The 27,176-nt window shown below is 49.1% G+C and overlaps 1 protein-coding gene across 1 annotated transcript in view; it reads left to right on the top strand.

Annotated features, from left to right (window-relative positions):
- The window catches only part of tcirg1b (T cell immune regulator 1, ATPase H+ transporting V0 subunit a3b), a 39,091-nt gene extending 12,359 nt beyond the window's left edge, over positions 1-26,732 (top strand). The window contains exons 4-20 of the mRNA XM_056241521.1: positions 141-277; positions 1,986-2,081; positions 3,623-3,811; positions 5,157-5,239; positions 5,883-5,976; positions 15,644-15,856; positions 16,421-16,571; positions 16,702-16,841; positions 17,300-17,457; positions 17,775-17,865; positions 17,979-18,097; positions 18,767-18,980; positions 19,304-19,417; positions 24,268-24,348; positions 24,760-24,880; positions 25,058-25,229; positions 26,445-26,732. Coding sequence (XP_056097496.1) covers positions 141-277; positions 1,986-2,081; positions 3,623-3,811; positions 5,157-5,239; positions 5,883-5,976; positions 15,644-15,856; positions 16,421-16,571; positions 16,702-16,841; positions 17,300-17,457; positions 17,775-17,865; positions 17,979-18,097; positions 18,767-18,980; positions 19,304-19,417; positions 24,268-24,348; positions 24,760-24,880; positions 25,058-25,229; positions 26,445-26,538 — 2,267 coding nt within the window. The 3' untranslated portion in view covers positions 26,539-26,732. The remainder of the gene's footprint in view (positions 1-140; positions 278-1,985; positions 2,082-3,622; positions 3,812-5,156; positions 5,240-5,882; positions 5,977-15,643; positions 15,857-16,420; positions 16,572-16,701; positions 16,842-17,299; positions 17,458-17,774; positions 17,866-17,978; positions 18,098-18,766; positions 18,981-19,303; positions 19,418-24,267; positions 24,349-24,759; positions 24,881-25,057; positions 25,230-26,444) is intronic.
- Positions 26,733-27,176: the final 444 nt, after the last annotated feature.

Genomic DNA, 27,176 nt, shown 5'->3' on the forward strand with positions numbered 1-27,176 from the left:
TGTGGTCGAGATCGGCCGCGAGTAAAGCTGCTCTGAGCTCTCGCTGATGAACTAGCTGTGATACACAGAGTTCAGACATGTTAAATGAGTTGTGTCATGCTGAATTAGAGGTTTTTAAACACTCATCTTGTGTGTTGTAGTGTTCCTGGAGCAGGAGATAGTGCGCAGCCTGTCCCAGACGCTGCAGGCCCCGAGCCCGGCCCCCCCGGCCCCTCAGCCCCGAGAGCTGCTCACCATCGAGGAGGACAGCGAGCGCCTGGCCCGCGAGCTCAGGGAGGTCTGGACGACACTGAACCTGCGTGCCTCTTACTACGCCGTTTTAAAGAGTCTGCTACCAGGCTTACATGCATCAAAAACACCTTCATGGGCTCTGTCCCAAATGAGACACTTCATGCACTTAGTGTTGTGGACTTACAATGGGGCCGCCTATATGTGTCTGTTAAAACCTAAAAGATGAACATCACACACTCTTCCAGCTGTTCAGCCAATCGAGACCCTAGTCTGGCATTACACATGAGTTATAAACCTACATGGCTTTAGCTGGAAGTGAGACTGATTTACTGACGACTAGGGGGGAACGACTTCAGACTTGTTAAAGTCGACATTTATGTGATGAAAGTAAACGTAAAGTTTAAAGCGTCATGGCTGAGCATTAGTCAACTAGTCTGCGCGACCCCTACTGACGACTCGTTTCAGACATCGCAGAACCGCTTCTTTCTTTTAGGAGACAATAACTTTATTATCTGGATCTTTAAAACTTTGCTGACGTGCAGAACAGGGGCACTGCAATGTTAATTTAAGTCCCCCTGTCGTCAGCCATTTTATCCCTTAAAACTCATCTTTGATCACCAAAGAGACATGCGGCTCTATGAATATGCAAATGAGCCCCGCCTCCACTCACTCACTCAGCTCAGAGATCCACTGGTTGACGATCACACGTTGATCTGATTGGTTACAAGGTCGTTTGTGACGTCAGAAACACCAGCGATTTCAAACCGTGTTTTTGAGACTGTCTTTGGTTCACTGCAGTTTTAAGGAGGAAATACTCAGCAATGCTGTCGACTTATGAACTTACACATGGTGTGTCTTACAGCGTATTAAAAACACCACATAGACACATAAACAACATTAAACGCTGGATTTACACCACAGGGGGACTTTAACATGTAATTTTTAATTAAATAAATAATAAAATAATAAATAATTATTAATAATAAATAATTTGAACATTTAATCTTTCTTGACTGTAAAGGTTATTGCGGTGCTTCCTGTATCAGTGTTTAGACTACTACATACAGTCAAACCAAAATATATTCAGACTCCTTCAACATTTCTCACATTATCAGTTTATTCGCTATAGTTTAGAAAATGGTGATAAACATGAGCAGAACTCAGAGTTCTCAGATCAGTGGATATTTGACTGGTTTTGTCCGTCCTTCTGTTCGACTCTCACACATGAATTATGTTGAATATCTGTCAGCTGTTCAATTTAACTACACAATTAGATAATACCAGTTTAGCTCAACCAGTGACCAAGCAATGCTTCATGTTGTTCAGTGTGTGTGTAAAAAGAGCATTAGCAGTTACAGAAAACACACTTCAGCAAAACACAATTTTTGGTCCCAAATGTTTATAAATGTCACTGGTAGTCACTGTATGAAGAGTTTATGGGTGTAATATGTCTCAGTTTACTTTATTCTGCTCTCCTCACTTACATAATGAACTATAGTGTCCTGATCACACTAGTGAAACAATATAAAAAATTATATCTGCTGTCTGAATAATTTGACTGTATCTCCCTGTTATTCGTTTCCCCCGCTCTTAAATACTAAAGTGTCTTGATGAAGCGGTTGTGAACTTGTCATGTGTCTTAAGCGTGTGTGTGTGTGTTGTGCAGGTGTCATGTCTCTTAACCGTGTGTGTGTGTGTGTGTGTTGTGCAGGTGTCATGTCTCTTAACCGTGTGTGTGTGTGTGTGTTGTGCAGGTGTCCAGGAACAGAGACAGTCTGCGCTCTCAGTTCACTCAGCTGTGTCAGTACCGGGGCGTCCTCAAGCAGACTCACTCGCTCACCGCATCACAGGTGTGTTCTGCTCTCACACACACACACACTCGCTCACCGCATCACAGGTGTGTTCTGCTCTTCTCTCACACACACACTCGCTCACCGCATCACAGGTGTGTTCTGCTCTCACACACACACACACACACACACACTCGCTCACCGCATCACAGGTGTGTTCTGCTCTCACACACACACACACACACACACACTCGCTCACCGCATCACAGGTGTGTTCTGCTCTCACACACACACACACACACACTCGCTCACCGCATCACAGGTGTGTTCTACTCTCACACACACACACTCACTCACTCACCGCATCACAGGTGTGTTCTGCTCTTCTCTCACACACACACACACACACCGCATCACAGGTGTGTTCTACTCTCACACACACACACTCACTCACTCACCGCATCACAGGTGTGTTCTGCTCTTCTCTCACACACACACTCGCTCACCGCATCACAGGTGTGTTCTGCTCTTCTCTCACACACACACTCGCTCACCGCATCACAGGTGTGTTCTGCTCTCACACACACACACACACACACTCGCTCACCGCATCACAGGTGTGTTCTGCTCTCACACACACACACACACACACTCGCTCACCGCATCACAGGTGTGTTCTACTCTCACACACACACACTCACTCACTCACCGCATCACAGGTGTGTTCTACTCTCACACACACACACTCACTCACTCACCGCATCACAGGTGTGTTCTGCTCTTCTCTCACACACACACACACACACCGCATCACAGGTGTGTTCTACTCTCACACACACACACTCACTCACTCACCGCATCACAGGTGTGTTCTGCTCTTCTCTCACACACACACACACACACCGCATCACAGGTGTGTTCTACTCTCTCACACACACACACACACTCACTCACCGCATCACAGGTGTGTTCTGCTCTTCTCTCACACACACACCGCATCACAGGTGTGTTCTGCTCTTCTCTCACACACACACACACACACACTCGCTCACCGCATCACAGGTGTGTTCTGCTCTCACACACACACACACACACACTCGCTCACCGCATCACAGGTGTGTTCTGCTCTCACACACACACACACACACACTCGCTCACCGCATCACAGGTGTGTTCTGCTCTCACACACACACACACACTCACTCACTCACCGCATCACAGGTGTGTTCTGCTCTTCTCTCACACACACACACACACACACAGCATCACAGGTGTGTTCTGCTCTTCTCTCACACACACTCGCTCACCGCATCACAGGTGTGTTCTGCTCTTCTCTCACACACACACCGCATCACAGGTGTGTTCTGCTCTTCTCTCACACACACACACACACACACACACAGCATCACAGGTGTGTTCTGCTCTTCTCTCACACACACTCGCTCACCGCATCACAGGTGTGTTCTGCTCTTCTCTCTCACACACACACACACACACACACTCGCTCACCGCATCACAGGTGTGTTCTGCTCTTCTCACACTCCCCCGCGTGCGCCGCTCAGTCTGAGGTCCTCATGTGTGTGTGTGTGTGTGTGTGTCAGGGCCCGCTGGTGTCGTTCGAGCCCGCTGCTCTGGCGGAGAACAGGCAGGACGTGCGGCTCAGCTTCGTGGCCGGCGTGGTCCACCCGTGGAAGGTGCCGGCCTTCGAGCGGCTGCTGTGGCGCGCGTGTCGAGGATACATCATCGTGGACTTCCATGAGATGGAGGAAAAGCTGGAGCACCCCGACTCTGTGAGACCCAAATCATTTATCATTTTATTAGGTTCATCTTGCAGGAGCCAAGTGAGAATGTATATGCACTCACCGTCAGCACAGTTAAAGTAAACCGGCGCAGTGGCTCAGAAGTGCTGATCGGGTTGGGTCAAATCTTGAATGGGTTGTTCAAAAAAAGAAAAATAGGAAATAAGATTAATCACAAAATACAATCTTGGTTTTGATCTGGATCAGATTGTCAGTTTCTATTAGTAACATTGTATAACTTTGATTAAAAAAAAGCAGAAGGGTGGATTTCAGGAACAAAAATGTAATAACTTTAAAACTGGTCAAAAATATCGCAGTATCATGTAATATAAACACGTTTATAGTTTTATTTTGCTTCTGATTAGTTTAACCGTTTAAGTAATAAAGTAGAGGCAGACTTCAGGCTTCATATTCAGCCTTTCAGTACAGTAAGGTAAAAAAGAGATATTTTGGTCCTTTAAAATAAACAGCTGTCAATATCAAAGAAAATAATATATTTATATTTATTCAAGTGATAATGTATATGTACAGACAGTATAAGTTGGGTTGAATGTTTAATATGTGAGATTATATGTGACCCTGGACCACAAAACCAGTCACAAAGGGTAAGATGTATGCATCCTGATGTGTGGTGTGTTAGGATATGGCAATATTTGGCCGAGTACAACTATTGAAGATCTGGAATCTGAGGGTGCAAAAAACCTAAACATTGAGACAATCTCCTTTAAAGTTGTGCATTTATGTTGGCGATTGTGCTGCATCCACTCACAAAAATATATATACAGTAGGAATTTTACAAAATATCTTCATGGAACATGATATTTACTTAATATCTTAATGATTTTTGGCATAAAAGAAAAATCAATAATTTTGACCCATACAATGTGCGACTTGTGACTGGTTTTGTGATCCAGAGTCACATATCAGGTTTGATACAGTGAATGAACATCAGGGCCTTTTCCCGGGCTTGTGCTTCTGACAAGGAAATCAGTCGTTCACTTTTCAGGATTTTGTGTTGTAAATATAATTTTTTCTGAAGCAATATTCTCATCAGGCTTCAGTCAGCTTTGACATATTTAAATCTGTATGTTTATGATATTTTAACCTTTATAAAAGGCATTTTTTTCCCTAATCGTTTTAAATATATGCTTCATCTTTTCTTTTAAATTCTTAAATGTAAGACACTATAGGGCTGTTACCAGTGAAATTAAATAATTAAAACAGAAAAATTTCTGCATTAAATAATGTTATGAGATCGTTTTAAATATTTTTTGAATATACAAATAACATGTACAGTACAACCTTGATTTTTTTGTGTGAAATGATTGTTTCCCAGGGCGAGGATGTGCAGTGGACCGTGTTTTTAATCTCGTTCTGGGGAGACCAGATCGGGCAGAAGGTGAAGAAGATCTGTGACTGGTAGGTGATATGGGGGTTTTGGAGAGAGGTCAAAGGTCAGGCTTCCTGGAAAACATGGACATATACCAAAGAATTTAAAGAGAGTCTGATTTCCAGATCTATTGGATCCTCGAAGAGTCATATAAAACATTAGAAATCCTTATGAGCTTTTAAGATCTTATTATAGTCAGTATATTTTTTGCATGTTTTTTTTGAGTGTCTCTCACGAAGTGATCTCTGAAAAAGCATTTTTAATCTTCCTAATCCAGTCATCAGCAACTGGACTAAACACTGAAGAGTTATGAACCTTGTGGGAAATTAGTATTTTGCCTTTAGCAGATCAGTCCAATTTCGAGAGTTTACAAATGTGCCACTTGACAGATTAGAAATGGACAATTTTTATTTCCACCACATACTTTTAATGAATTTTGAATAAATATTGTGATTGCACTTTATTTTACAGTACGTGCTCTTACATGTTCTTACAGTGTTCTTACCTAGAAAGTACTGGTTAATATAATGTAAGTTCGTGGCTTGGTTAATAGTAAAACACAGGATTTCCAAATCTATATAATTCTGATCCAGATGAAACGTTTTGAACATCTGGGCTCTGGACTGTTGTGTCGCACAGAAATGAATGTGTCTTGTGTTCCACGTACTCCAGCTTCCACACACAAACCTTCCCCTACCCGGAGAACCAGGCCGAGAGGGAGGACACCCTCAATGGGCTGCGAGGGAGGATCGAGGACATCCGATCCGTGAGTATCCTCACATCTGGCAGTTCTACTCGTATAGAGGATTTGCAGAGACGTCAGGAACACACTCCCTGAGCCGGACTGAGTGGCAGAAGAGCTACTGTGTGACTCGGGACTGTGAAAACTGTGAAAACCCGAGTGTTAAAAGTTCAAATAATGAGGAGGAAGAGGACAGGGTCAACTGAGACTCGTACTTTATTCTCTTTTTCCACAATCAAAACAAAAGTTACGCGTTACAGCGCTTCAATATATCCAACACAATAAATGATACTTCACTCCAAAGCATTCACACACAGCTTGGCACGTGTCCTCAGTTCGTCTATCTCTCCCTTGGTCTCGTTTCCCGCTGGCTTTATCCAGTCTCTCCATGCCAATTACTGAAACAAGACACAGGTGTTTGTCATTAAGACACAGGTGTTTGTCATTAAGACACAGGTGTTTGTCATTAAGACACGGGTGTTTGTCATTAAGACAGAGGTGTTTGTCATTAAGACACAGGTGTTTGTCATTAAGACACAGGTGTTTGTCATTAAGACACAGGTCTTTGTCATTAAGACACAGGTGTTTGTCATTAAGACAGAGGTGTTTGTCATTAAGACAGAGGTGTTTGTCATTAAGACACAGGTGTTTGTCATTAAGACACAGGTGTTTGTCATTAAGACACAGGTGTGGTGTTTGTCATTAAGACACAGGTGTTTGTCATTAAGACACGGGTGTTTGTCATTAAGACACAGGTGTTTGTCATTAAGACACAGGTGTTTGTCATTAAGACACAGGTGTGGTGTTTGTCATTAAGACACGGGTGTGGTGTTTGTCATTAAGACACAGGTGTTTGTCATTAAGACACAGGTGTTTGTCATTAAGACACAGGTGTTTGTCATTAAGACACAGGTGTGGTCTTTGTCATTAAGACACAGGTGTTTGTCATTAAGACAGAGGTGTTTGTCATTAAGACACAGGTGTTTGTCATTAAGACACAGGTGTGGTGTTTGTCATTAAGACACAGGTGTGGTGTTTGTCATTAAGACACAGGTGTTTGTCATTAAGACACAGGTGTGGTGTTTGTCATTAAGACACAGGTGTGGTGTTTGTCATTAAGACACAGGTGTTTGTCATTAAGACACGGGTGTTTGTAATTAAGACACAGGTGTTTGTCATTAAGACACAGGTGTTTGTCATTAAGACAGAGGTGTTTGTCATTAAGACACAGGTGTTTGTCATTAAGACACAGGTGTTTGTCATTAAGACACAGGTGTTTGTCATTAAGACACAGGTGTGGTGTTTGTCATTAAGACACAGGTGTGGTGTTTGTCATTAAGACACAGGTGTTTGTCATTAAGACACAGGTGTTTGTCATTAAGACACAGGTGTTTGTCATTAAGACACAGGTGTGGTCTTTGTCATTAAGACACAGGTGTTTGTCATTAAGACAGAGGTGTTTGTCATTAAGACACAGGTGTTTGTCATTAAGACACAGGTGTGGTGTTTGTCATTAAGACACAGGTGTTTGTCATTAAGACACAGGTGTGGTGTTTGTCATTAAGACACAGGTGTGGTGTTTGTCATTAAGACACAGGTGTTTGTCATTAAGACACGGGTGTTTGTAATTAAGACACAGGTGTTTGTCATTAAGACACAGGTGTTTGTCATTAAGACAGAGGTGTTTGTCATTAAGACACAGGTGTTTGTCATTAAGACACAGGTGTTTGTCATTAAGACACAGGTGTGGTGTTTGTCATTAAGACACAGGTGTGGTGTTTGTCATTAAGACACAGGTGTTTGTCATTAAGACACGGATGTTTGTCATTAAGACACAGGTGTGGTGTTTGTCATTAAGACACAGGTGTTTGTCATTAAGACACAGGTGTTTGTCATTAAGAGACAGGTGTTTGTCATTAAGACACAGGTGTTTGTCATTAAGACACGGGTGTTTGTCATTAAGACACGGGTGTTTGTCATTAAGACACAGGTGTGGTGTTTGTCATTAAGACACAGGTGTGGTGTTTGTCATTAAGACACAGGTGTGTTTGTCATTAAGACACAGGTGTTTGTCATTAAGACACAGGTGTTTGTCATTAAGACACAGGTGTTTGTCATTAAGACACATGTGTTTGTCATTAAGACACAGGTGTGTGTTTGTCATTAAGACACGGGTGTTTGTCATTAAGACACGGGTGTTTGTCATTAAGACACGGGTGTTTGTCATTAAGACACGGGTGTTTGTCATTAAGAGACAGGTGTTTGTCATTAAGACACAGGTGTTTGTCATTAAGACACAGGTGTTTGTCATTAAGACAGAGGTGTTTGTCATTAAAACAGAGGTGTTTGTCATTAAGACACAGGTGTTTGTCATTAAGAGACAGGTGTTTGTCATTAAGACACGTGTGTTTGTCATTAAGACACAGGTGTTTGTCATTAAGACAGAGGTGTTTGTCATTAAGACACAGGTGTTTGTCATTAAGACACAGGTGTTTGTCATTAAGACACAGCTGTTTGTCATTAAGACACAGGTGTTTGTCATTAAGACACGGGTGTTTGTCATTAAGACACGGGTGTTTGTCATTAAGACACGGGTGTTTGTCATTAAGACACGGGTGTTTGTCATTAAGACACGGGTGTTTGTCATTAAGACACGGGTGTTTGTCATTAAGACACGGGTGTTTGTCATTAAGACACGGGTGTTTGTCATTAAGACACGGGTGTTTGTCATTAAGACACAGGTGTTTGTCATTAAGACAGAGGTGTTTGTCATTAAGACAGAGGTGTTTGTCATTAAGACAGAGGTGTTTGTCATTAAGACAGAGGTGTTTGTCATTAAGACAGAGTTGTTTGTCATTAAGAGACAGGTGTTTGTCATTAAGACACGGGTGTTTGTCATTAATACACAGGTGTTTGTCATTAAGACACAGGTGTTTGTCATTAAGACACAGGTGTTTGTAATTAAGACACAGGTGTTTGTCATTAAGACACAGGTGTTTGTCATTAAGACACAGGTGTTTGTCATTAAGACTTGACCGCACTACGCGGTGCGCTTGTCTCCCTTCTCTCTCTCCTGTCACAGACCTCGCTAAACCACGCCCCCCTCGCCCCACCGAGTAATACAAACGATGATCAGTTTAAACTAAAGGTTAGACCCGATATAGTATCCTTACAACCTACCAAAGATCCAGTGATCCATGGATATTGGCATGCAGCCAGGAATAGCTTTTCCTGACATTTATATGTGCCTTATTTTGACGCCAGGGAAATGCATAAAGCAAATTTGCCTGTGAGCGCTTTATGTAAATACAATATAGGTCTAAATCTGAGTGATCACTTATATCACTGTTACATAATCACTGCCACTCAGGGTTTCTGCCGCTCAGTGTTTCTGCCTCTCAGTGTTTCTGCCCCTCAGTGTTTCTGCCGCTCAGTGTTTCTGCCGCTCAGTGTTTCTGCCGCTCAGTGTTTCTGCCCCTCAGTGTTTCTGTCCCTCAGTGTTTCTGCCGCTCAGTGTTTCTGCCGCTCAGTGTTTCTGCCGCTCAGTGTTTCTGCCGCTCGGTGTTTCTGCCCCTCTGTGTTTCCGCCGCTCAGTGTTTCCGCCGCTCAGTGTTTCTGCCGCTCAGTGTTTCTGCCGCTCAGTGTTTCCGCCGCTCAGTGTTTCTGCCGCTCAGTGTTTCCGCCGCTCAGTGTTTCTGCCGCTCAGTGTTTCTGCCGCTCAGTGTTTCCGCCGCTCAGTGTTTCTGCCGCTCAGTGTTTCTGCCGCTCAGTGTTTCCGCCGCTCAGTGTTTCTGCCGCTCGGTGTTTCTGCCGCTCGGTGTTTCTGCCTCTCAGTGTTTCTGCCCCTCAGTGTTTCCGCCGCTCAGTGTTTCTGCCGCTCAGTGTTTCTGCCGCTCAGTGTTTCTGCCGCTCAGTGTTTCTGCCCCTCTGTGTTTCTGCCGCTCAGTGTTTCTGCCGCTCAGTGTTTCTGCCCCTCTGTGTTTCTGCCGCTCAGTGTTTCTGCCGCTCAGTGTTTCTGCCGCTCAGTGTTTCTGCCCCTCTGTGTTTCTGCCGCTCTGTGTTTCTGCCCCTCTGTGTTTCTGCCCCTCTGTGTTTCTGCCGCTCTGTGTTTCTGCCCCTCTGTGTTTCTGCCTCTCAGTGTTTCTGCCGCTCAGTGTTTCTGCCTCTCAGTGTTTCTGCCCCTCAGTGTTTCTGCCTCTCAGTGTTTCTGCCCCTCTGTGTTTCTGCCTCTCAGTGTTTCTGCCCCTCTGTGTTTCTGCCGCTCGGTGTTTCTGCCTCTCAGTGTTTCTGCCGCTCAGTGTTTCTGCCGCTCAGTTTTTCTGCCGCTCAGTGTTTCTGCCGCTCAGTGTTTCTGCCCCTCAGTGTTTCTGCCGCTCAGTGTTTCTGCCGCTCAGTGTTTCTGCCACTCAGTGTTTCTGCCCCTCAGTGTTTCTGCCTCTCAGTGTTTCTGCCTCTCAGTGTTTCTGCCTCTCGGTGTTTCTGCCGCTCGGTGTTTCTGCCTCTCAGTGTTTCTGCCCCTCGGTGTTTCTGCCGCTCAGTGTTTCTGCCCCTCGGTGTTTCTGCCTTTCAGTGTTTCTGCCCCTCAGTGTTTCTGCCTCTCAGTGTTTCTGCCCCTCTGTGTTTCTGCCTCTCAGTGTTTCTGCCTCTCAGTGTTTCTGCCTCTCAGTGTTTCTGCCCCTCTGTGTTTCTGCCTCTCAGTGTTTCTGCCTCTCAGTGTTTTTGCCCCTCTGTGTTTCTGCCTCTCAGTGTTTCTGCCCCTCGGTGTTTCTGCCTCTCAGTGTTTCTGCCCCTCAGTGTTTCTGCCTCTCAGTGTTTCTGCCCCTCTGTGTTTCTGCCTCTCAGTGTTTCTGCCGCTCAGTGTTTCAGCCCCTCGGTGTTTCTGCCTCTCAGTGTTTTTGCCCCTCTGTGTTTCTGCCTCTCAGTGTTTCTGCCCCTCGGTGTTTCTGCCTCTCAGTGTTTCTGCCCCTCAGTGTTTCTGCCTCTCAGTGTTTCTGCCCCTCTGTGTTTCTGCCTCTCAGTGTTTCTGCCCCTCAGTGTTTCTGCCCCTCGGTGTTTCTGCCTCTCAGTGTTTCTGCCCCTCAGTGTGTTTCTGCCCCTCAGTGTTTCTGCCCCTCGGTGTTTCTGCCGCTCGGTGTTTCTGCCGCTCGGTGTTTCTGCCCCTCAGTGTTTCTGCCGCTCGGTGTTTCTGCCCCTCAGTGTTTCTGCCGCTCGGTGTTTCTGCCCCTCAGTGTTTCTGCCCCTCGGTGTTTCTGCCGCTCGGTGTTTCTGCCGCTCGGTGTTTCTGCCGCTCGGTGTTTCTGCCGCTCAGTGTTTCTGCCGCTCAGTGTTTCTGCCGCTCAGTGTTTCTGCCCCTCAGTGTTTCTGCCCCTCAGTGTTTCTGCCGCTCAGTGTTTCTGCCGCTCAGTGTTTCTGCCGCTCAGTGTTTCTGCCCCTCAGTGTTTCTGCCCCTCAGTGTTTCTGCCTCTCAGTGTTTCTGCCCCTCTGTGTTTCTGCCTCTCAGTGTTTCTGCCCCTCAGTGTTTCTGCCCCTCGGTGTTTCTGCCTCTCAGTGTTTCTGCCCCTCAGTGTGTTTCTGCCCCTCAGTGTTTCTGCCTCTCAGTGTTTCTGCCTCTCAATGTTTCTGCCCCTCAGTGTTTCTGCCTCTCTGTGTTTCTGCCTCTCGGTGTTTCTGCCTCTCAGTGTTTCTGCCGCTCTGTGTTTCTGCCGCTCGGTGTTTCTGCCGCTCAGTGTTTCTGCCGCTCAGTGTTTCTGCCGCTCAGTGTTTCTGCCGCTCGGTGTTTCTGCCTCTCAGTGTTTCTGCCGCTCAGTGTTTCTGCCCCTCGGTGTTTCTGCCGCTCGGTGTTTCTGCCGCTCGGTGTTTCTGCCGCTCGGTGTTTCTGCCGCTCGGTGTTTCTGCCGCTCAGTGTTTCTGCCGCTCGGTGTTTCTGCCCCTCAGTGTTTCTGCCCCTCAGTGTTTCTGCCTCTCTGTGTTTCTGCCTCTCGGTGTTTCTGCCTCTCAGTGTTTCTGCCGCTCTGTGTTTCTGCCGCTCGGTGTTTCTGCCGCTCAGTGTTTCTGCCGCTCAGTGTTTCTGCCGCTCGGTGTTTCTGCCGCTCGGTGTTTCTGCCGCTCGGTGTTTCTGCCGCTCGGTGTTTCTGCCGCTCGGTGTTTCTGCCGCTCGGTGTTTCTGCCCCTCGGTGTTTCTGCCGCTCGGTGTTTCTGCCCCTCAGTGTTTCTGCCGCTCGGTGTTTCTGCCGCTCAGTGTTTCTGCCGCTCGGTGTTTCTGCCCCTCAGTGTTTCTGCCCCTCGGTGTTTCTGCCCCTCAGTGTTTCTGCCCCTCGGTGTTTCTGCCGCTCAGTGTTTCTGCCGCTCGGTGTTTCTGCCGCTCGGTGTTTCTGCCCCTCGGTGTTTCTGCCCCTCGGTGTTTCTGCCGCTCGGTGTTTCTGCCGCTCTGTGTTTCTGCCGCTCGGTGTTTCTGCCGCTCGGTGTTTCTGCCGCTCGGTGTTTCTGCCGCTCGGTGTTTCTGCCGCTCGGTGTTTCTGCCGCTCGGTGTTTCTGCCGCTCGGTGTTTCTGCCGCTCGGTCTTTCTGCCCCTCAGTGTTTCTGCCGCTCGGTGTTTCTGCCCCTCAGTGTTTCTGCCCCTCGGTGTTTCTGCCGCTCGGTGTTTCTGCCGCTCGGTGTTTCTGCCGCTCGGTGTTTCTGCCCCTCGGTGTTTCTGCCCCTCGGTGTTTCTGCCGCTCGGTGTTTCTGCCGCTCTGTGTTTCTGCCGCTCGGTGTTTCTGCCGCTCGGTGTTTCTGCCGCTCGGTGTTTCTGCCGCTCGGTGTTTCTGCCGCTCAGTGTTTCTGCCGCTCGGTGTTTCTGCCCCTCAGTGTTTCTGCCGCTCAGTGTTTCTGCCGCTCAGTGTTTCTGCCTCTCAGTGTTTCTGCCCCTCAGTGTTTCTGCCTCTCAGTGTTTCTGCCCCTCTGTGTTTCTGCCTCTCAGTGTTTCTGCCCCTCAGTGTTTCTGCCCCTCGGTGTTTCTGCCTCTCAGTGTTTCTGCCCCTCAGTGTGTTTCTGCCCCTCAGTGTTTCTGCCTCTCAGTGTTTCTGCCCCTCAGTGTTTCTGCCTCTCAGTGTTTCTGCCCCTCAGTGTGTTTCTGCCCCTCAGTGTTTCTGCCGCTCGGTGTTTCTGCCCCTCAGTGTTTCTGCCGCTCAGTGTTTCTGCCGCTCAGTGTTTCTGCCTCTCAGTGTTTCTGCCCCTCAGTGTTTCTGCCTCTCAGTGTTTCTGCCCCTCTGTGTTTCTGCCTCTCAGTGTTTCTGCCCCTCAGTGTTTCTGCCCCTCGGTGTTTCTGCCTCTCAGTGTTTCTGCCCCTCAGTGTGTTTCTGCCCCTCAGTGTTTCTGCCTCTCAGTGTTTCTGCCTCTCAATGTTTCTGCCCCTCAGTGTTTCTGCCCCTCGGTGTTTCTGCCGCTCGGTGTTTCTGCCGCTCGGTGTTTCTGCCGCTCGGTGTTTCTGCCCCTCGGTGTTTCTGCCCCTCGGTGTTTCTGCCGCTCGGTGTTTCTGCCGCTCTGTGTTTCTGCCGCTCGGTGTTTCTGCCGCTCGGTGTTTCTGCCCCTCGGTGTTTCTGCCCCTCGGTGTTTCTGCCGCTCGGTGTTTCTGCCGCTCTGTGTTTCTGCCGCTCGGTGTTTCTGCCGCTCGGTGTTTCTGCCCCTCGGTGTTTCTGCCCCTCGGTGTTTCTGCCGCTCGGTGTTTCTGCCGCTCGGTGTTTCTGCCGCTCGGTGTTTCTGCCGCTCGGTGTTTCTGCCCCTCGGTGTTTCTGCCCCTCTGTGTTTCTGCCGCTCGGTGTTTCTGCCGCTCGGTGTTTCTGCCGCTCGGTGTTTCTGCCGCTCGGTGTTTCTGCCCCTCGGTGTTTCTGCCCCTCGGTGTTTCTGCCGCTCGGTGTTTCTGCCGCTCTGTGTTTCTGCCGCTCGGTGTTTCTGCCGCTCGGTGTTTCTGCCCCTCGGTGTTTCTGCCCCTCGGTGTTTCTGCCCCTCAGTGTTTCTGCCGCTCGGTGTTTCTGCCCCTCAGTGTTTCTGCCGCTCGGTGTTTCTGCCGCTCGGTGTTTCTGCCGCTCGGTGTTTCTGCCGCTCGGTGTTTCTGCCCCTCAGTGTTTCTGCCGCTCGGTGTTTCTGCCCCTCAGTGTTTCTGCCGCTCGGTCTTTCTGCCCCTCAGTGTTTCTGCCCCTCGGTGTTTCTGCCGCTCGGTGTTTCTGCCGCTCGGTGTTTCTGCCCCTCAGTGTTTCTGCCGCTCGGTGTTTCTGCCCCTCAGTGTTTCTGCCGCTCGGTGTTTCTGCCCCTCAGTGTTTCTGCCCCTCGGTGTTTCTGCCGCTCGGTGTTTCTGCCGCTCGGTGTTTCTGCCGCTCAGTGTTTCTGCCCCTCAGTGTTTCTGCCGCTCAGTGTTTCTGCCGCTCAGTGTTTCTGCCGCTCAGTGTTTCTGCCCCTCAGTGTTTCTGCCCCTCAGTGTTTCTGCCGCTCAGTGTTTCTGCCCCTCAGTGTTTCTGCCGCTCGGTGTTTCTGCCCCTCAGTGTTTCTGCCGCTCGGTGTTTCTGCCCCTCAGTGTTTCTGCCCCTCGGTGTTTCTGCCGCTCGGTGTTTCTGCCGCTCGGTGTTTCTGCCCCTCAGTGTTTCTGCCGCTCAGTGTTTCTGCCGCTCAGTGTTTCTGCCGCTCGGTGTTTCTGCCGCTCAGTGTTTCTGCCGCTCGGTGTTTCTGCCGCTCGGTGTTTCTGCCCCTCGGTGTTTCTGCCGCTCGGTGTTTCTGCCGCTCAGTGTTTCTGCCGCTCAGTGTTTCTGCCGCTCGGTGTTTCTGCCGCTCAGTGTTTCTGCCGCTCGGTGTTTCTGCCGCTCGGTGTTTCTGCCGCTCGGTGTTTCTGCCCCTCGGTGTTTCTGCCCCTCGGTGTTTCTGCCCCTCAGTGTTTCTGCCGCTCGGTGTTTCTGCCCCTCAGTGTTTCTGCCGCTCGGTGTTTCTGCCGCTCGGTGTTTCTGCCGCTCGGTGTTTCTGCCGCTCGGTGTTTCTGCCCCTCAGTGTTTCTGCCGCTCGGTGTTTCTGCCCCTCAGTGTTTCTGCCGCTCGGTCTTTCTGCCCCTCAGTGTTTCTGCCCCTCGGTGTTTCTGCCGCTCGGTGTTTCTGCCGCTCGGTGTTTCTGCCCCTCAGTGTTTCTGCCGCTCGGTGTTTCTGCCCCTCAGTGTTTCTGCCGCTCGGTGTTTCTGCCCCTCAGTGTTTCTGCCCCTCGGTGTTTCTGCCGCTCGGTGTTTCTGCCGCTCAGTGTTTCTGCCGCTCAGTGTTTCTGCCGCTCAGTGTTTCTGCCGCTCTGTGTTTCTGCCGCTCGGTGTTTCTGCCGCTCGGTGTTTCTGCCGCTCTGTGTTTCTGCCTCTCAGTGTTTCTGCCGCTCGGTGTTTCTGCCGCTCGGTGTTTCTGCCGCTCGGTGTTTCTGCCGCTCAGTGTTTCTGCCTCTCAGTGTTTCTGCCCCTCAGTGTTTCTGCCTCTCAGTGTTTCTGCCTCTCTGTGTTTTTGCCTCTCGGTGTTTCTGCCTCTCAGTGTTTCTGCCTCTCTGTGCGTGTAACTGCAGTCACTCCGGCCAAGTGCTGGCTGGCGTGTGTGTTTGCTGATGTGTGTGTGTGTGCGAGCTGGTGATGGGTGAGACGGAGCAGTACCTGCAGCAGCTGCTGATTAGTGTGTGTGTGTGTGTGTGTGTGTGTGAGCAGGTGATGGGCGAGACGGAGCAGTACCTGCAGCAGCTGCTGGCCCGAGCACTGGTCCGGCTGCCAGAGTGGCTGGTTCAGGTGCAGAAGTGCAAGGCTGTGCAGACGGTGCTGAACCTCTGCAGTCCCTCTGTCACCGACAAGTGTCTGATCGCAGAGGCCTGGTGTCCTGTCAGCCAGCTAACCGCCCTGCAGAGCGCCCTGAGAGAGGGAGGGGTGAGCAATCACACACACAACACCCACACACACTTACACCCACACTCACACACACGTCCCGTCAGCCAGCTAACCGCCCTGCAGAGTGCCCTGAGAGAGGGAGGGGTGAGCAATCACACACACAACACCCACACTCACACCCACACTCACACACACGTCCCGTCAGGCAGCTAACCGCCCTGCAGAGCGCCCTGAGAGAGGGAGGGGTGAGCACACACACTCACACACATTACAGACTGCATGTAAATTACACGTTTACACGACACCGATATGCTTATCCCTCTGGAGGCGTTTTCTGGGCCCTGGAGGTGTTCTGACATGCTCTGACATTTGTGCTTATTTCTGTTACTTGTAACATTTTCATACAATATAAATTGCTTTAAAAAAATTGTAAGGCATGATTTGTGTAAGAAAGCTGTATTCGTGGTGGGCGTAAATCATCATGAATATTGATGTGTTTCACACCTGGCCCTATCAGGTGGGACTGGGAGGGAACTATAAACAAAGAATGTGGCGAGATTTAAAGAATGACTTTTTGATTGTTTTGTTTATTCTCTCTCTCAGAGGAAGAGTGGCAGTAGTGTGGACTCGTTCTACAACCGTTTGCCGGCCACCTCTTCCCCCCCGACTCTCTTCCCCACCAACGCCTTCACTGCAGGATTCCAGAACATCGTCGATGCGTATGGAGTGGCGAGTTACAGGGAGGTGAACCCAGGTAACACACACACACACACATACTCAAAGCACACACTCACAGCACACACTCTCTCTCTCTCTCTCTCTCTCTCTCTCTCTCTCTCTCACACACACCCCGTCTCACTCTCCCGCCTGTTGTGTGTGTGCAGCCATCTACACCATCATCACATTCCCCTTCCTGTTTGCGGTGATGTTCGGGGACGTGGGTCACGGCCTGCTGATGGCACTGGCGGGTCTCTGGATGGTTCTGGAGGAGAAGGATCCAAAAATGAGGAAAAATACCAATGAAGTAAACATATGACGCATCCTGCATACACGTTTTCACAATACTGGAATTTCTGAATTTCACAACACTGAAACTTCTCTACAAAAAAAAATGTATACCACAAGGAAAAATTATGCAAGTTTGAAAATAAAGCACATTGTGTCCTAAACGCACGTTAAACAGTAAATGCAGAAATGCAGTTTGTGACGCTGTAAACACCTGATCACGAGCACAACTGACTATATCATTATTTAATTAAAATACACACTGCGGTGTTCCTACTCATTATATGAGCAAAGAGAGAGTGAGAAAGTGAAGCTGGTGCTGTAATATGACTGAGACCATTTCAAATATTCAGAGTCCGTATCCTAAAAACCAGTGATGCCATGTTTCTCATAAGCAGAAGCCACAAAACAGCTTCTTTAGGAAATGTCCCATTCTAGTTGTGTTTATTTGTGTGTGTGTGTGTGTGTGTGTGTCAGATCTGGAGTATGATGTTTGGCGGCCGATACCTCATTCTGCTGATGGGTCTGTTCTCCATCTACACCGGAGCCATTTACAACGAGTGTTTCAGCAGAGGCCTCAACACCTTCTCCTCAGGCTGGCACATCCGGCCCAATGCAGAGCACTACAACTGGACGTACGTCACACACACACACACACACACCGACGTGCACCCACATGTGCGCATACAGCACAGGTCTCTCTCTCTCTCACACACTCACTCACTCACTCAATCAATCACACACACACTCACTCACTCAATCTCACACACACACATAATCACACTCACGTACACACTCACTCACTCATTCACTCAGACACTCACTCTCAATCACACACACACACACACACACACACACACACACACACACACACACACACACACACACACACACACACACACACACTGACCAGTCCTCAGTCATATGGTAAAGTCTGTTTCTCTGTGTGTAGTGAGGAGACTTTCCGAACTAACCAGTATCTGGTGCTGGATGCCAACGTCACAGGCGTTTTCACTGGCCCTTATCCTTTTGGAATTGATCCCGTAAGTCAGACAGATGAGTGTGTGAACGACCCTGCCGTACCCTGTTCTGCTGTTACACAGAGTAGCTCTTCACAGTGGCGCTGTGTGAAATCCTGCATGTTATTCTCCCTCAGATTTGGGGTCTGGCCAACAATCACCTGACGTTCCTCAACAGCTATAAGATGAAGATGTCCGTCATTATCGGAGTCATCCATATGACCTTCGGTGTGTGTTTATCCCTCTTCAACTTCATGTGAGTATGCTTGAGTGTTTGAGTGAATCATGCCAGATAAGGGCCTTCCTGTCGTTACAAACCCAATGACAACATTGTCTTGTATACCACGAACGTCAGTGGGATCCACTGTTTTGGACTGCAACGTTGTATATGTGTTCCACAGAAGGTCATTTTAATATTATTTATATACTATTATAGTATTTATTATGGTTTCATTTTTATATTTTCAGTTTTCTTTTTGTAATTTTGTAATGTGCTTTTGTCTTTTTTTTTTAAAAGATTTTAAGAATTTCACCTAATATTTATTTTATTTCAGCTCTATTTCAGGTACAGAAAACCATTTTTGATAGTTTGATTTCATTTTACATAGCAATAAGAGCGCTGGTCGTACAGGTTTTAGACGGCATAAGGCACTGATGACTCTCAGGCACTGTAATTACACTTGCTCTGCTGCCGTTTTGAAGTCATGCACGCCATTTCCCTTTACAAAGCATGCATTTTATTCGATTTCTGTTCAAAGAATTATCACACTTGCAATGATCAGGTTCAAGATTTTTTGGATAAAGTCTCATTGGGAATGAACTTGGTTCTAACATTTCCTACTGAAAAACAGCACTGAAATATCCTTTTGTTACCATTCGAAGCATAAGTCATGTATCTGGATCTGAACCCACTCTGTTTCTCCAGACACTTCCGGGACATCGGCAGCGTGTTTCTGGTGCTGATCCCGGAGCTGTGTTTCTTGCTGTGTCTGTTTGGATACCTGATCTTCATGGTGGTGTATAAGTGGGTGGTGTTCGGGCCGGTGAACTCTGACTCCGCCCCCAGCATCCTCATCCACTTCATAGACATGTTCCTGTTCACTGAGAACAAGGACAACAAACCGCTCTACACGGGACAGGTGTGTGCTTGCTGGGAAATCACACAACCAGACTCTCAATAAAGTGTGCTCCGCTTTATGGTTTGTTAGATACTCAGTTTACATCTGTAATTCTGTACAGTGTATTTTCAAACAGAAGTGAGGACTGGATATCAGGATCTTTACATCTTGTTCGAGTGGCGAAAATGCAGCACTTCAATAAACTAGTTTCCAGTTTTCCGTTTGAACATCTTTGAACATTATTCATAAACTGATTGGATGTGTGTGTGTGTGTGTGTGTGTGTGTGTGTGTGTGTGTGTGTGTGTGTGTGTGTGTGTGTGTGTGTGTGTGTGTGTGTGTGTAGATGGTGGTGCAGAAGGTTCTGGTGGTGGTGGCTGTGCTGTCGGTTCCTGTGCTGCTCCTGGGGAAGCCGACGCAAGAGTACATCACACACCGGATGAAGAGGACTCAGCCCTCAGTGAGCGCTCATTCTGAATATACTGTTTCTGAAGATACTGTATACTCTTACAGCTTTTGTGTTTTTTGTCTTTAGTTTTTTTGGGTTGTGTGCGTGAAAGACAGCGTAGTCAGAGTGTGCAAGTAGTGTGAGTGCAGTGAGTGTGTAGAGTGAGTGTGTAGAGTAGAGTGTGTGTGTAGAGTGAGTGTGTAGAGTGAGTGTGTAGAGTGAGTGTGTAGTGTAGAGTGAGTGTGTAGAGTGAGTGTGTAGAGTGAGTGTGTAGAGTGAGTGTGTAGAGTGAGTGTGTAGAGTGAGTGTGTAGAGTGAGTGTGTACAGTGAGTGTGTAGAGTGAGTGTGTAGAGTGAGTGTGTAGAGTGAGTGTGTAGAGTGAGTGTGTACAGTGAGTGTGTAGAGTGAGTGTGTAGAGTGAGTGTGTAGAGTGAGTGTGTAGAGTGAGTGTGTAGAGTGAGTGTGTAGAGTGAGTGTGTACAGTGAGTGTGTAGAGTGAGTGTGTAGAGTGAGTGTGTAGAGTGAGTGTGTAGAGTGAGTGTGTAGAGTGAGTGTGTACAGTGAGTGTGTACAGTGAGTGTGTACAGTGAGTGTGTACAGTGAGTACATCGAGTGTGAGTACATCGAGTGAGTGTGAGTACAGCAGCCAGTGTGAGTACGAGTACAGCAGCCAGTGTGAGTACAGCAGCCAGTGTGAGTACGAGTACAGCAGCCAGTGTGAGCACAGCAGCGAGTGTGAGAGCAGCAGCGAGTGTGAGTACGAGTACAGCAGCCAGTGTGAGTACAGCAGCAGCCAGTGTGAGTACGAGTACAGCAGCCAGTGTGAGTACAGCAGCCAGTGTGAGTACGAGTACAGCAGCCAGTGTGAGTACGAGTACAGCAGCCAGTGTGAGTACAGCAGCCAGTGTGAGTACAGCAGCGAGTGTGAGTACAGCAGCCAGTGTGAGTACGAGTACAGCAGCCAGTGTGAGTACGAGTACAGCAGCCAGTGTGAGTACGAGTACAGCAGCCAGTGTGAGTACGAGTACAGCAGCCAGTGTGAGTACGAGTACAGCAGCCAGTGTGAGTACAGCAGCCAGTGTGAGTACAGCAGCGAGTGTGAGTACAGCAGCGAGTGTGAGTACAGCAGCGAGTGTGAGTGCAGCAGCCAGTGTGAGAGCAGCAGCGAGTGTGAGTACGAGTACAGCAGCCAGTGTGAGTACAGCAGCCAGTGTGAGTACGAGTACAGCAGCCAGTGTGAGTACAGCAGCCAGTGTGAGCACAGCAGCGAGTGTGAGTACAGCAGCCAGTGTGAGTACAGCAGCAGCCAGTGTGAGTACAGCAGCCAGTGTGAGTACAGCAGCAGCCAGTGTGAGTACAGCAGCCAGTGTGAGTACAGCAGCAGCCAGTGTGAGTACAGCAGCAGCGAGTGTGAGTACAGCAGCAGCCAGTGTGAGTACAGCAGCCAGTGTGAGTACAGCAGCAGCGAGTGTGAGTACAGCAGCCAGTGTGAGTACAGCAGCAGCGAGTGTGAGTACAGCAGCCAGTGTGAGTACAGCAGCAGCGAGTGTGAGTACAGCAGCGAGTGTGAGTACAGCAGCGAGTGTGAGTACAGCAGCGAGTGTGAGTACAGCAGCCAGTGTGAGTACAGCAGCCAGTGTGAGTACGAGTACAGCAGCCAGTGTGAGAACGCACAGCAGCCAGTGTGAGTGCAGCAGCCAGTGTGAGTGCAGCAGCGAGTGTGAGTGCAGCAGCGAGTGTGAGTGCAGCAGCCAGTGTGAGTGCAGCAGCCAGTGTGAGAGCAGCAGCCAGTGTGAATACGAGTACAGCAGCCAGTGTGAGTACAGCAGCCAGTGTGAGTACAGCAGCCAGTGTGAGTGCAGCAGCGAGTGTGAGTGCAGCAGCGAGTGTGAGTGCAGCAGCGAGTGTGAGTGCAGCAGCGAGTGTGAGTACAGCAGCCAGTGTGAGTACAGCAGCCAGTGTGAGTGCAGCAGCGAGTGTGAGTGCAGCAGCGAGTGTGAGTGCAGCAGCCAGTGTGAGTACGAGTACAGCAGCCAGTGTGAGTACAGCAGCCAGTGTGAGTGCAGCAGCGAGTGTGAGTACAGCAGCCAGTGTGAGTACGAGTACAGCAGCCAGTGTGAGTACGAGTACAGCAGCCAGTGTGAGTACGAGTACAGCAGCCAGTGTGAGTACGAGTACAGCAGCCAGTGTGAGTACAGCAGCGAGTGTGAGTACAGCAGCCAGTGTGAGTACAGCAGCCAGTGTGAGTACAGCAGCCAGTGTGAGTACGAGTACAGCAGCCAGTGTGAGTACGCACAGCAGCCAGTGTGAGTAAAGCAGCGAGTGTGAGTACAGCAGCCAGTGTGAGTGCAGCAGCGAGTGTGAGTACAGCAGCGAGTGTGAGTGCAGCAGCAAGTGTGAGTGCAGCAGCGAGTGTGAGTGCAGCAGCGAGTGTGAGTGCAGCAGCCAGTGTGAGAGCAGCAGCCAGTGTGAGTATGAGTACAGCAGCCAGTGTGAGTACAGCAGCGAGTGTGAGTACAGCAGCGAGTGTGTGAGTACAGCAGCGAGTGTGAGTACAGCAGCGAGTGTGAGTACAGCAGCCAGTGTGAGTACAGCAGCGAGTGTGAGTGCAGCAGCCAGTGTGAGTGCAGCAGCCAGTGTGAGTACAGCAGCCAGTGTGAGTAAAGCAGCGAGTGTGAGTACAGCAGCCACTGTGAGTGCAGCAGCGAGTGTGAGTGCAGCAGCCAGTGTGAGAGCAGCAGCGAGTGTGAGTGCAGCAGCGAGTGTGAGTACAGCAGCGAGTGTGAGTACAGCAGCGAGTGTGAGTACAGCAGCGAGTGTGAGTACAGCAGCAGCCAGTGTGAGTACAGCAGCAGCCAGTGTGAGTACAGCAGCAGCCAGTGTGAGTACAGCAGCAGCCAGTGTGAGTACAGCAGCAGCCAGTGTGAGTACAGCAGCAGCCAGTGTGAGTACAGCAGCAGCCAGTGTGAGTACAGCAGCAGCCAGTGTGAGTACAGCAGCAGCCAGTGTGAGTACAGCAGCAGCCAGTGTGAGTACAGCAGCAGCCAGTGTGAGGCGAGTGTGAGAGCAGCAGCCAGTGTGAGTACGAGAGCAGCAGCCAGTGTGAGTACGAGTACAGCAGCCAGTGTGAGTACAGCAGCAGCCAGTGTGAGTACAACAGCAGCCAGTGTGAGTACAGCAGCAGCCAGTGTGAGTACAGCAGCCAGTGTGAGTACAGCAGCAGCCAGTGTGAGTGTGAGTACAGCAGCAGCCAGTGTGAGTACAGCAGCAACGAGTGTGAGTACAGCAGCAGCCAGTGTGAGTACAGCAGCAGCCAGTGTGAGTACAGTACAGCAGCAGCCAGTGTGAGTACAGCAGCAGCGAGTGTGAGTACAGTAGCAGCCAGTGTGAGTACAGCAGCCACCAGTGTGAGTACAGCAGCAGCGAGTGTGAGTACAGCAGCAGCGAGTGTGAGTACAGCAGCAGCGAGTGTGAGTACAGCAGCAGCGAGTGTGAGTACAGCAGCAGCGAGTGTGAGTACAGCAGCAGCGAGTGTGAGTACAGCAGCAGCGAGTGTGAGTACAGCAGCAGCGAGTGTGAGTACAGCAGCAGCGAGTGTGAGTACAGCAGCAGCGAGTGTGAGTACAGCAGCGAGTGTGAGTACAGCAGCGAGTGTGAGTACAGCAGCGAGTGTAGCAGCGAGTGTGAGTACAGCAGCGAGTGTGAGTACAGCAGCGAGTGTGAGTACAGCAGCAGCGAGTGTGAGTACACCAGCCAGTGTGAGTACACCAGCCAGTGTGAGTACAGCATGAGCCAGTGTGAGTACAGCAGCCAGTGTGAGTACAGCAGCCAGTGTGAGAGCAGCAGCCAGTGTGAGTACGAGTACAGCAGCAGCCAGTGTGAGTACAGCAGCAGCCAGTGTGAGTACAGCAGCAGCCAGTGTGAGTACAGCAGCAGCCAGTGTGAGTACAGCAGCAGCCAGTGTGAGTACAGCAGCAGCCAGTGTGAGTACAGCAGCAGCCAGTGTGAGTACAGCAGCAGCCAGTGTGAGTACAGCAGCAGCCAGTGTGAGTACAGCAGCAGTGTGTACACTCAGTACACTCAGTACACTCAGCCAGTGTGAGTACAGCAGCAGCCAGTGTGAGTACAGCAGCGAGTGTGAGTACAGCAGCCAGTGTGAGTACGAGTACAGCAGCCAGTGTGAGTACGAGTACAGCAGCAGCCAGTGTGAGTACGAGTACAGCAGCCAGTGTGAGTACAGCAGCAGCCAGTGTGAGTACAGCAGCCAGTGTGAGTACGAGTACAGCAGCAGCCAGTGTGAGTACGAGTACAGCAGCCAGTGTGAGTACAGCAGCAGCCAGTGTGAGTACAGCAGCCAGTGTGAGTACGAGTACAGCAGCAGCCAGTGTGAGTACGAGTACAGCAGCCAGTGTGAGTACGAGTACAGCAGCCAGTGTGAGTACGAGTACAGCAGCCAGTGTGAGTACGAGTACAGCAGCAGCCAGTGTGAGTACGAGTACAGCAGCCAGTGTGAGTACAGCAGCAGCCAGTGTGAGTACAGCAGCCAGTGTGAGTACGAGTACAGCAGCAGCCAGTGTGAGTACGAGTACAGCAGCCAGTGTGAGTACAGCAGCAGCCAGTGTGAGTACAGCAGCCAGTGTGAGTACGAGTACAGCAGCAGCCAGTGTGAGTACAGCAGCAGCCAGTGTGAGTACAGCAGCAGCCAGTGTGAGTACAGCAGCAGCCAGTGTGAGTACAGCAGCAGCCAGTGTGAGTACAGCAGCAGCCAGTGTGAGTACAGCAGCAGCCAGTGTGAGTACAGCAGCCAGTGTGTGTTCAGTGAGAGTGTGTGTGTGTATAACTATACTCTGGTCTTCTGTAGGGAGACAGGCGTCCTCTGCTAGCAGAAAACGGCTCTATTAATGCCCACCAGGGAGAGGAGGATGCAAGAGGAGAGGAGGAGGTGAGAGTGAAATCTTTATTTATTAATCATTCTTTTAACTAGTTATTTTTAATGATTCATTCAAACTGATTAGCAAAGCATTAGATAATGATCCTCTGAAATCGAATATAATGATTTGGTTGATCTGAAGCACAACTGGACCTGCCTGTCTGAAATTCTCAATGGATGCACTGCAGCAAAGTTCAACGTTTTCCAACTTTTGGTCACATGGCCGATCTACCATGAATAAATAACAGCACCATGGTCTACTATTGTCATAAGAAAGCTTTGCGTCACAAATAGTCATACAGGTTTAGAACCACACGAGGATGAGCAAATGATGACAGAATGTAGGTGAACAATTCCTCGGATATGTGATGTATGATCTCCTCACTCTTTGTGCTCTGTGTTTTCATCTACCATGTGTGTCAGGAGTTTGATGCGGCGAGTGTGTTCATGCACCAGGCGATACACACCATCGAATACTGTCTGGGCTGCATCTCCAACACCGCCTCCTACCTGCGGCTCTGGGCGCTCAGCCTCGCTCACGCCCGTAAGTGTGTGTGTCTGTCTGTGTTTGTGTGTGTGTTTGTGTGTCTGTCTGTCTGTGTTTGTGTGTGAGAGCTGCCGTTGCCTGTGAGGAGCATCTCCTCGTGTGTGTGTGTTTGTGTGTTTTCCTTCCGACGTTGCCTCTGAGGAGCGTCTCCTCATGTGTGTGTGTGTGTTTCAGAGCTGTCGGAGGTGCTGTGGCTGATGGTGATGCGGATCTCCTTCCAGCAGCTCAGTTATCTGGGCTCCATCATCATGGTGTTTATATTCGCTGCGTTCGCTGTGCTGACCGTCTCTATCCTGCTCATCATGGAGGGACTGTCCGCTTTCCTGCACGCTCTCCGACTGCACTGGTGAGAGAAGCTTGAACACTCACACACTCACTCACACACTCACGCACGCTCACTCACTCACTCACTCACACACACACACTCACTGACTCACTCACTCACTCACTCACTCACACACTCACTCACTCACTCACTCACTCACTCACTCACACACACACACACACACACTCACTGACTCACTCACTCACTCACACACTCACTCACTCACTCACTGACTCACTCACTCACTCACTCACACACTCACTCACTGACTCACACACTCACTCACTCACTCACACACTCACTCACTCACTCACTCACACACTCACACACTCACTCACTCACTCACTCACTCACTGACTCACTCACTCACTCACTCACTCACTCACTCACTCACTCACACACTCACTCACTCACACACTCACTCACTCACTCACTCACTCACACACACACTCACTCACTCACTCACTCACTCACTCACTGACTCACACACTCACTCACTCACTCACTCACTCACTCACACACTCTCTCACTCACTGACTCACTCACTCACTCACTGACTCACTCACTCACACACTCACTCACACACTCACTCACTGACTCACTCACTCACTCACTCACTCACTGACTCACTCACTCACTCACTGACACACACTCACTCACTCACACACTCACTCATTCACTGACTCACACACACACTCACTCACTCACTCACTCACTCACTCGCTGACTCACACACACACTCACTCACTCACTCACTCACTCACTCACTGACTGACTCACACACACACTCACTCACTCGCTGACTCACACACACACACTCTCACTCACTCACTCACTCACTCACTCACTGACTGACTCACACACACACTCACTCACTCGCTGACTCACACACACAGTCACTCACTCACTCACTGACTCACACACACACTCACTCCCTCATTCACTGACTCACACACACACACACTCACTCACTCACTCACTGACTCACACACACACACACTCACTCACTCACTGACTCAGTCACGCACACTCACACACACACACACACTCACCCTGTAAGGAGCAAAGTTGCATAAAAACATCTAGACAAGCGTCGCTAGAGCTCTATTAATCAGAGACTCTGCATCTTTCACTGTTTATTTACATGCGTTTACTTTGAGTCATGTGATTCATTGTGCTCTCTCTCTCTCTCTCTCTCTCTCTCTCTCTCTCTCTCTCTCTCTCTCTCTCTCTCAGGGTGGAGTTTCAGAATAAGTTCTACAGTGGCTCTGGCTATAAGCTCAGTCCGTTTGCCTTCTCGTCGGGATTCAGCGGCTCCTCCCTCCAGTGACCCATGATCCTCTGCTCACGGGACTCTGCTAGCGTTACTAGCGAACTGTGCTAGCGTCACTTGGCTGGGGCCACAAAACATTTTAAAGTGCATCATTGAAGCATCTTTCTTTTATATTTTAAACATGAATACAACTGTACAAAAAAACTCAGAGTTGAAAGTGTTATGAATCCACATCCATATCTTTGACACTTTGCAACACTATCTTTGAAACCGGATCCTGACACTCGAGTCTTTTAGTTGAGTGAACGTGATTTTTAACTGAAGAGCACAGATGAAATAAAGTAGTTTTTACATGATCATTGAGACATTATGATGACAGCATCTAATGATGTTTAATGCTGCAAGTGCAAACAGTTATGACATAATTTAGCAGTTATACATGTTGATCAATAGGTTAAGCGTCTTGATTTGCTGCGTCACTCAAAGGGAATAATCTTTTATTGTTGCTTTTCTGTTATTACAATGAAACTTTGTTTTAATTTTGGAGCTGAATCACAAAGTGCTTACAGTGACATTCGCTGATCAATAAAGACCAAAGTCTCTCAAAACACTGTGTGTGTGTTGTGTGTGTGTGTGTGTGTGTGAGACTGTGTGCGTGTGTGAGTGTGATAGACTGACAGGCTGCAGAAGATCTT

This window comes from Rhinichthys klamathensis, unplaced genomic scaffold, assembly GCF_029890125.1.
Source record: "Rhinichthys klamathensis goyatoka isolate OS25496 unplaced genomic scaffold, OSU_Roscu_1.1 h1tg000652l_1, whole genome shotgun sequence".
NCBI classification, from domain to species: Eukaryota; Metazoa; Chordata; class Actinopteri; order Cypriniformes; family Leuciscidae; genus Rhinichthys; species Rhinichthys klamathensis.